The 10,079-nt window shown below is 40.3% G+C and overlaps 1 protein-coding gene across 2 annotated transcripts; it reads right to left on the bottom strand.

Annotated features, from left to right (window-relative positions):
* Positions 1–3,454: 3,454 nt before the first annotated feature.
* On the bottom strand, positions 3,455–6,614 carry gemin7 (gem (nuclear organelle) associated protein 7). Of its 2 annotated transcripts, none has more exons than XM_069148136.1 (2): positions 6,525–6,614; positions 3,455–4,985 (listed from the first exon to the last, which is right to left on the bottom strand). In XM_069148136.1, exon 2 carries the CDS (start codon positions 4,966–4,968, stop codon positions 4,591–4,593), a length of 378 nt encoding a protein of 125 aa, XP_069004237.1. In that variant the 5' UTR covers positions 4,969–4,985; positions 6,525–6,614; the 3' UTR covers positions 3,455–4,590. The 2 variants fall into 2 exon arrangements, with proteins under 2 accessions (XP_069004237.1, XP_069004238.1); XM_069148137.1 differs by lacking the exon at positions 6,525–6,614 and adding an exon at positions 6,274–6,441.
* Between the last annotated feature and the right edge of the window lie 3,465 nt (positions 6,615–10,079).

Raw genomic sequence — 10,079 nt, 5'->3', positions numbered from 1 at the left:
TGATCACAAAGTATTGGACAAACTTTGAATAAAGTCATTGGAATACTGCATCCAGGACCGATGAATGCCTGTAGTGAATCTTGTCCGACTACATCTCATACATTGAGAGGCTAAAAGGTTTAACGACAGATCTGGTGGTGACACTTACTAAATTCAGGGGATCACTAAAGCTGACAGGGTTCATCTTTTGGGTATGTTTGCACAAAGTTTAATGACAATCCACACGTGTCCGTATATTTCAGTTTTGACTACAGGTGTAGCCTGAACAGCCAACACCGCCGTCCATTGAACCATGCCACTAAAAGTAAAAGTGACAGTCAAGTAAAAAAAGCACGAAACACTAAAACACTTCAAGTAAAAGACCAGACAGAACAGAAAAAATAGCAAATGGATCAGAATAATAAAAAAAAAAAGCTCTTTTTGCAACAAGTGTTATTTAAAGGTGAAGTTAAAAAGAGTATGAGTAAACAACCACACAGAGGGAATGAAACAGCATAGAGAACAGTTTCATTGACTCTTCAGCTGTCAGTGAAAGTTCCCCATCTCATGTTTATGAATTCATGCACCCTCTATGTCAAAACTCAGAGGACAGTTTGTAAATAATTGTCACTTCGTGTGTCTTTTGATCAGCCGTCTACAGTTCTACTAGAGTTGATAGCGGTTCCATATAAGACATGTTATCATGTGAATCATTGTCTCTTCTCCTGTCTACCATGAAACCAGCTAAAAATACACGATCATGAGGTCACTGCCCAATTATTTCTGTCTGCTGGCAGGAGTTTTGGGCAAAAGGGTGATGAAGTGGTTTTGTGAGTTATCAGACACTTGACAGGAAGTGTGAGACGGTCACAAACAGGAAGGAGTGGAATGTGCTTCCTGGTGGCCGGCGGTGTTACACAGGGCAGATTCCTCGTACCATCGTGACTGACACACACACACACACACACACACACACACACACACACACACAAGCATACTAAGAGGCAGGAATGTTTTTCCACTGAAATCAGGGAGAAGCAGACTTTCAGGAAAAACAAACAGTAAGAAAAGATAACACTGAGACAGGGTGTCCCCGAGCACTGCTGCAAAGCACTGGAGTTTGTCAGCAGAAATCTTTACGGCTAATTGCCTTTTGAAACTCAATTATTTCCACTTAACCATTTGTATATTACTCAAATAATGGAGCCATTCCCTCTCAGCAGACCGATCCGATCAGTTGATACTATGTCTGTCTTCATGAAGTGCCTTATTTTTTTGTTGCTCTGTGCTGCAAGCAAAAGTTATTTTCCAAATTATAGACAAGAAATATCTTAAATAATAAAATGTGGTAATAATGAGTTACAGGTTAAACTGTACTGTATGTTCTGAGGTCAAATAAATCCTTTTCTTGTGTCAAATGTCATTGCAGAATTTATTCAAGTAAAAGTAAAGAAGTGTTATGAACAAAATGTACTTAAGACCTAAGACTTAATCATTTACATGTATTGTTTTATTATTTTATTATTTCAGTGACATTACTGCCATATGGCAGCAATAAGTGCTCATTTTAAAATTGCTGGAAAGTGCAGTCTTAAAAACTCATCATATTTTATTATATTAAGTGGACTACTTGTGTGTGCAAAGTAAATACAGCAATCAGTTTAAAAAAGTATAACGCTTTCCTCAGAAACCAACTGAGATGTAAGGTAGCAGAAGATGGAAATGCACGTGTTTGCGTGTTGTATGTGTCCCTGCAGTCGTTATGGACAGTCATCACAGAGGTGACAGTGAGAGTTGAGGGCTGCTGGTCACAGAACAGCATGCCTGCGTCTATGAAATTAACATTGGTTGTCCTTGAGGGCTTCCTGATTGAATCACACAGGCATCGATGACGTCATGCAAGGTTTAAGTCATATTTCGGATTAGGGAGGGTGAGAGAGAAGAGGGAAGGCAGAGGGTGGGGGGGATGAGTCACTGCCTCACTGATGACTGTCTCCACTGAGTGGTCAGATAATTCAGGTACCGAAAGAGACAAAGGCACAGCACGACCGCCTAATGGCACTCAAATAAAATGACTTATTGGGAACTCGCAAAATACACCTTTTAGGAAGATTAAACAGTATTGATGCCCCCCAGCTCTCCTCCCCACGAGGCTAGTGCTAAACCATGATGAATCCTGATCTGCTGTATTATGTTTATGAACAAGGATTTAAATAACTAAACCTTTCTAAACATTTTAAAAAAAATTATCCAATGTCCACCTGATCCCCCTAAGACCTCAGCAATCTTGATTTATTCCCACTCTGTAAATGTCTTGCTGTGTGACTGAAAACAACTAAATTAATTCAGTTTTTACCACTTCAATCACTTCAGTAACTGAAACTCTGACGTTGTGGTTGGATTGCTGATGGGGGCTTCTGGGTACAGGCCCGGCGGCCATTTAAAGGGACCCAAATAATATTTATGGTCGAAAAGTAGTTCAAATGACTAAAAGGGGAGCAAAACAACAACAAAAAGAAACAAGCCAACTAAACAGAGACGTAAAACCACCACAACAATATGCAATAGTTCTGCAAAGACACACAAAATGGCCACAAAGACAAAAACAACTACTGACAGACATAGGAAAATACTCAACCTCAAGGAGGAACACAAAAATAAACCCACACAGATGCAACAAGATGCAAAATAACCAAGTAGTGAATCCAAACCCAAAACAAGTGAAAATGAAGAAGAGACACCATTAGTTTTCCCACGTGAACAAAAACCATCAAATGTTTCTCATTTTGGAAAAATAGCTGCAGATTAATTTGTAGTTATTGTTCTGGTTCCGTATGACACTGCAACAAGCCAGCTGATATTTTTAAAGGGAAATTGAATGCTCAAAAAATAAATAAGAAGTATTCACGTGTGGCACTCAGACAACTAAATATTCAGGGATTTAGGATTCATTGTATAAATTGAGTTAAGATTGATGTTAACAGTCAGATCACATCAGGAAACTTTGAGTTTAGTTCCCCTCCACTCAGGCAGATCAGAGGTCCCGGGTAACTACAGCAAACCTGAACACAGGGTCTCCCTCCACTTCTAATCAATGCACCACCCTGCTGCCTTTCTCTGACAGTCTTCATGATCCAAGTATCTGATTAAAACAAGCCTCCACCTGCTGTGTGTTTTTTATTATTTCATATAAGCTTAGCTTTTAAGACCCTCTTTTGGGGATTTACAAGTTGTATATAAAGATGAAATATATGGTTCATAACACCCTATAATAACTGCTGCTATACATGTTAATATTAGGACTTAAAGTATTACTCAGTTAGCTGATTGTACTGAAAGAGCTTCATAAAAATGTAATGTCATTATTATGAATAGTGTAGCAACTAATCATTATTTACAATTTTGATTCATCTGCAATTGTTTTCTTGATGATTCGTCCTACAATCGGCGATAAAACTGTCATAATTACCGGGAGTCAAAAGATTTTATCGTCTTTATTAATTTGTCCAACCAATCATAATCTGGAACCATCAAAGTTTGGCATCTTTGCTTGAAAAGTAAATTCAAACAATGAATCAATTATCAAAACAGCTGTCGACAATTCTCTCCACTAACTGTCGATGTTTGATGAAACAGAAGACACCTCACTGGTCAGGATGTTGACCAGGATGACAGGGCAGAGAGGAAAACTTCATTTACTGTGGAATTAAAATGCTTTTCTCACAACACTATAAAATATGATATAGTGTTGAATTGAGTTGAGTTCTTGTTATTAAAAAAAACATTACAGACCTTAACCTTTTCTTCAAATGTTGTATTTTTCAAAAGCAACTTTATTTGTAACAAAGCCTTCATCATTAACAATGCAAAATGGATATTCAAGTTCAGTTACCTCAACAGGACATACAAAGTTCAACATTGTTAAATGAGGCAAGACTTCACAACTTGAGCATCAGTACAGAAATAACCTCTTTTTGCATGTGACAAAGGAAGGTAGCAGTGTTGAGGGTCTAGAGACTCGTGGTGTTGAGCACAAATGGGAGGCATTTTGAGAAATATGATGTCAGGTTTAGATATCAAGGAGAAATTTGGTTTTACTGATTGATTAACAGGTTGGCATTATCATAAAGTTCCTCAACTTCTTGAACTTAGCAGACTGTTACAGCTAAGAAAAAGAAACAGGGAATGCCTCTCAGTTATTTCCCCAAGTTGTAGGTAAACATAATCTGAGAGCACAGGTGCTCATCAGGAAAAGATCAAGATATTATCAATAATTTGGTCGACATTGCGTCAGAAATCTTCTAATTCTCAAGAGCATTCCCGGTAGAAACTGCAACAAGCACAAACATCAGGTTTGAGGTCTCCCTTGAATCAAAAGGCATTTGCCTCCCTCTGGTGCTGAGAAAGTGGAACTGCTCATCAGTGCTGGATCTTCAAATGCAGTCACACAGGTCGGTATGATTTAATGACACAGGTCTGAGCAATCTGCAACCACACCATCCGGCAAAAAGACAACCACTTTTATAAACTCTGTGTGAAAACAGAAATTCCCAAACCCTCAAGTGCCCTCTTATCCCAAAAGTCGTTTTCTGTTTGAGCAGCCTGAAGTTTTCATACATCAAAAGCAAATGAAATAATGTCCTGACACCTGATCATCGCCTCTTTCTGCACCCCGATGGGAGTGTGCAGGTTCGACACCTGAAAGTTCAGCACGTCGATGTCCGACGCCCCAAACGTGGCCTCCATCTTCACCTTCTCGTACAGGTGAAACTGAACCTTCTTGTTGCTCATGGAGAGCAGACACCGCAGGAAAGTCTCTCTCAGCTCAGATCGTGCGCGCTGCTCTTCCTCCGACTGCTCAGCGTCTGCCTGGGACGTGGAAATGGAGGTGCGGCACAGCGCGATGAAGCGGGGAGACTTGGGGTCAAATCCCCGGCTGTTGGGTTCGGGTCCTCTGGGCAGACGGACTACTGACACCGGCGTCGTCATGGTGAGTCTTTCTGCCACTGCCAGCAAAAAGAAAAAAAAAGCAACAACTTATTCACACTTGTCAGGCAATATCGGTGGTGTAAATAAAAAGCACCTTTTTAAAACTAAATGTTTGGGGGTATATTCACACAAAGAACTAAGAAATCGAACGGTGTTTTCCTTCAGAACCCTGCAGGCTATTCTGAGAACTGCTCCTACTACTTTGTCCTGAACGCCATTGACAAAATATTATTTGCTCCGCTCTGTATAAACCAGCATGGTTCAACAGCACCGCAGATTAAAGTCGCCAAAATGACCCCTGAAAGTAATCAACACCTCTCTCACCCCGACTGAACAAAAACTGAATATAATCCTTCTGTGGGAGGATGTATTCTGTTATACTTTATGCTTCACCTGGCTGGAGATTTAATGTTTTCCGAGGTAGAAACAGTACAATGTTCTCAGCGGGAAGTGTTTTGTGTTTGTTTGTTCTTTAAAAAAAAAAAAAAAAGGTGGGATAACATTCTCTAAAAACATTCCAAACATATTGAAAAAGGTGTTTCCGCAAAATGTTTGCATGTTTTTAAAGCACGTTATCTCCCTCTAATATAATAACATTCTGGGGACATTAAACATTTTTGCTAAGAATTAAAGAATTCGGCTATAATGTTCAGAAAACAGAGAATTTTAATCTCCAAGAATTTTTTTATTTTTTTTTACAATCCAAAGATCTTCCTGCTGAAAACATTAAACTCACAATGTGAACGCAAAAACAACTTCACAAGGACTGAGTTTAGTTCGTTTAAAAAGGACTACATGCAAAAAAAAAAGAAACCCCAAATTTCAAAATTGAATAACATTTCAAAAGATCATTGTATGATTGGTCAAAATTAATTACACTGAAGAGATGCTCCCAGAAGATTCCGTATTGAACATCTACAACATTTCAACATTAGTTAGATGAGCCTTCCTCAGTAAGATGTAACTTTTTTTTTAATATATATATATATATATAATATTTACATTTGCCAGCTGCACACGTTTAGAGCAGCTTTCTTTCAGGGAGGTTACCACTTCAACATGTGTACCCGTCATCTTTAGCTTTGTGGATCATCCTCAGTGTACATGTTGACACAAGCGATGAGCTCCACCCGTGAGGTCGGAGGAGAGCTGGCCGCCCTCGGAGCTCCCAACTCCGGGTAAACTGGGTAAGAAGACACCGCTGGATCGGGAGGAAGCGAGTGTCCAACATCAAACTAACTTCACCGCGGTTTAACACGATAGTTCACGAGCTGCAGCGAACCGACACAGACCTATCCAGCCTACCTGAAATCCTCCAGGTTCGGTCGTCCTACAAATCACGTGTACGAGTCAGCTGTTCACTTTCTTTTAAATCCGCAACTTGTTTTTGCTATTGCTACAGCAAACTCAAGATACAATCTCTCATAATTTGGACACGTAGAAGACATCAAAATACGTGTTTTTTTTTTGTTTTTTTCTGCCTCCCATCAGTGGCGGTGCGATAATTCAGTCAAAGATAAAGCAACATGTCCTTAAACCCCCTGTCGTTTACTTACACACTTTCTGCTTGCCTCCTGTTAGCAGCTTTAGCAACAGCCCGGAGGCGACGCTGTGGTCACGCGTTCTTCTTCGTTGGATTTATTGGCGGGAGATAAACCAGATCACGCGCGCATTACCGCCGCCTACCGTACGGAAGTGTAAATGTAATTGATTCGCAGGTAAAGACGTCGCTAGATTTTTTTTTTATTTTTTTTTTCCACGATTCCCTCCAGATTTAATGAGGCTATGTTTTGCTTTATTCTGTCCCGACAGGCGCCCGCGGTTTGTCTGCAGTCCAGCGCAGACGTTTGTTGTCTCACAACAGGAATGTGTTCAACAAATGCACAACCTTCTCCAAGCCTGTGAAAAGTAAATCACATTAAACCGCAAACTTTTACAAAGTCATTCATGTAATCTATCCAGCGTGTCCGCCAGCCAGCCAACAAGTTGCACCTGAGAGAAAGAGAATAAAGCCGGGCAGCCTTCGATTTTGGTTGATTCCCATCTTCTTCTGTTTTTGCAAAGCTTTTGAAGTTTTGTGCATGAAACCATTGACTAAATCCAGTTTACTGTGTGGACCTCACATCCTTTGTTGTGGTTATTCCTGATGTTGCTGCGAACTTCTAGAAGATCTAGACCAGGGGTGTAAAACTCATTTTAGTTAAGGGGCCACATACTGCCCACTTTGATCTCAAGTGGGCCAGACCAGTAAAATCATAGCATAATAACGCACACATAACGACAATATTTCTCTTTGTTTAAATCATTGGTGAAGGTTTTTGGATGATAAACCCTGTTTTAAGGTCTTTCTACAATAAACTAGAAACATAAAGACCAAAAACTCAGACATCAGCCCACTGTTTATCTGCCCCGGCTCTCCTCTGCAGATTCCCTCACAAAGCGAGCAGCGAGCGCGGCTGCCTGTGGCACCGAGCGCTTCTCCCTCCGGAGCAGACGTCGCATTTACGCTGTTTTTGAAGCAATTACTGGATCGATTAAAAAAAAAAATAATAATAATAAAACGTTTGTACTCATAAACCTCCATATTCTCATAGAAATGCAATTTATGTCTTTCTGTAATTTTCACACTTGGCAAAGTCATCCGGCGGGCCGAGCTGGACCCCCTGGCGGGCCTGATCCGGCCCGCATGTTTGACACCCCTGATCGAGGCGCCATAACTGGAGGGAAAATGTCCCACCCAGATAATTACTCATTGTTGACTCATGATTACATGTTATTTCCTAATCTTTTCCGTTCTCCAGATGCAAACACAGAGGATTAATTCAAACGACGGTTTGTGTCACGTATTGATTGGATGTTTACGGACATTCATCTTGTTTCCCTCTAGTTTTCCACACATTTTGGATGGGTTACATGTTTGTATGTTGTAGGCTGGAGTATGAAAATAAAGAGTGTGACTTTTAAACAGCAGATACATGTGAGTAACTTTGATGGTCATTTAAACACCACACATGTTGGTTTGAAGTTGGTGGTGTTTGTTGGCAATAAGTACAACTACCATGGTGGTTTCTTTGTGGTTTCTGTTGTTGTTGTAGGCAAAGGATTTAAAGACAACACTTACTGTTTCTAAGGTTACTTCATATGAAAGTAAAACTGACTTGACAAATGTGCTGCCTTCCCTACTTCATGTAACACAAACAAACGAGGCCACAACCGTCTCTGTGAGTTCTGTCATTACTGGCCCTTTACAGTATTAAAACCCAAACTAAAAATCTAAAACAAGGGAGAGAAGCAGCAGACCACAGCAGAAAGATGGCCACCCACTGTGACAAAATAAAACAAAACACAAGACTCTGCCAAAAAAACACAGAATGTGTGCGCTACCGTGGGGGTTCCTCGGAGCCACAAAGTTCAGTTTATCGCTTTGCAGGCGCTTTCCTGCCCCGCCTCCGAGCGTCCGTTCCCAGGCTGCTTCTTCTCCTCCTCCTCCTCCTCCTCCTCCTCACTGATGACAGGAGAGAAACCAATTCCCCCGATTCAGTTCAGCTGCGCCAATCATCCTCCTCCCAGGACCGTTCCATGAATCACTCCATCACTCTCACCACCCTGCAGCTGAGCTAACCACGCCCCGCCATCACAAAGTCATATCTTATTCAAAGTACGTAGGTCTTCAGGCCAATTCATAAATCCTAGTATGGCACTGAGGCACTGGACCACTGTGCAGAGATCTGGGAATCAAAGCTGTATTATTATTATTGTTATTTTATTTAAATTTAAAAAAACCAGAAATGATAAATGATTACCAGTTAATCAAAGTATGTGTTAAAAAAAAATTGTTTGTAGTGATGATCCCACAGAGAGTTATCGACTGAACCCCTCAAATACACTAAACATTTTAGCACCCTGAAGCTCATTGTCTTGGTTTTTACAACTTGGAAGTTTACCGTTTTGTTTGAGTTGCCTCACATTTTTCTTTCCTTTTATGGGCAGCAGCAGGCTGTGGCTGTACAGTGGGTGCGGAAAGTATTCAGACTCCTTTAAATTTTTTACTCTTTGTTTCATTGCAGCTGTAACCCACGTTAGTTTTACCAGCAACTAAAGGGTTAACTCAAACATGCAATACCGATGTTTACCAGAGCAGGGCAGAACAGATGTTAACATGCACAGATATTTATCTGACCAAACTAAGCTGAGGTCTTTCCCCTTACAGGGAAGAACCGCTCATGCGTCAAATGTTAGATTGGCCTGTTGCCCTTCTGTGAATGTGAGAGTTAATGATCCCTGTACCCGGTACAGATTTTTTGTTCCTTGCAAATTTTCCACCAGACCTGACAAATGCTCTTTTAGTGCAGCGAACTTTGTCAGTAGTAGCCTGAGGTCCTATTGTGGTCTTATCGTCTGACATCTGATTGTCAGATGTTATATTGGCTTCGTAGCAAAATATGGGAAGTACTATGAGCAGAGCTGTGACTATCAGAAAACAAAGGGTCCCACTGAGCCCAGGGTGTTGTTAGTTTCTTCACTGGTCTGAGACAAGTACCCCTATTGGTATCACCTCCCTTTGTCGCCAGACTTCACCACAGGGGAATGCTGGCTTACTTAACCTGGTATAGGTAGGTAGGTAGGTAGGTATATACTTTATTAATCCCCGAGGGGAAATTTTTTCGCCACAGCAGCATACATACAGAAGCAATAATAGAAACAATAGAATAAAATAATAGAATAGAATAATATAATAGAAAAGCAATCAAATAAAATAGCAGTAAAAAATATAAAATATAAAATGCACAGTATATACAGTATATATACAGTACATTATACATCTATATATACTATATACAACAAACCAATAAACACAGTCAACATATGTATATATATATACATACAGTACAGTGTATATCTATATATATATTATACAAGCAACCAGGAAACACAGTCAACAGTGTTATTGTACTGTGATGGATTTTGTCAGAGGTGAGTTATTGTAAAGTCTTATGGCAGTGGGCAGGAATGATCTCCTGTATCTGTCCTTGGTATGTCTGTTATGTGGTTCAGGCAAAGGTCTCATCCTTTTGCAATGGCTGAGGTGTATCCAGGAGGTCCGTTCAGCA

This window comes from Embiotoca jacksoni, unplaced genomic scaffold, assembly GCF_022577435.1.
Source record: "Embiotoca jacksoni isolate LCO1_2020_lvr unplaced genomic scaffold, fEmbJac1.0.p SCAF_14, whole genome shotgun sequence".
In the NCBI taxonomy this organism is placed as follows: Eukaryota; Metazoa; Chordata; class Actinopteri; family Embiotocidae; genus Embiotoca; species Embiotoca jacksoni.
Note: the sequence above shows the minus strand (reverse complement) of the source record. Positions and strands in the feature narration are given on the sequence as shown.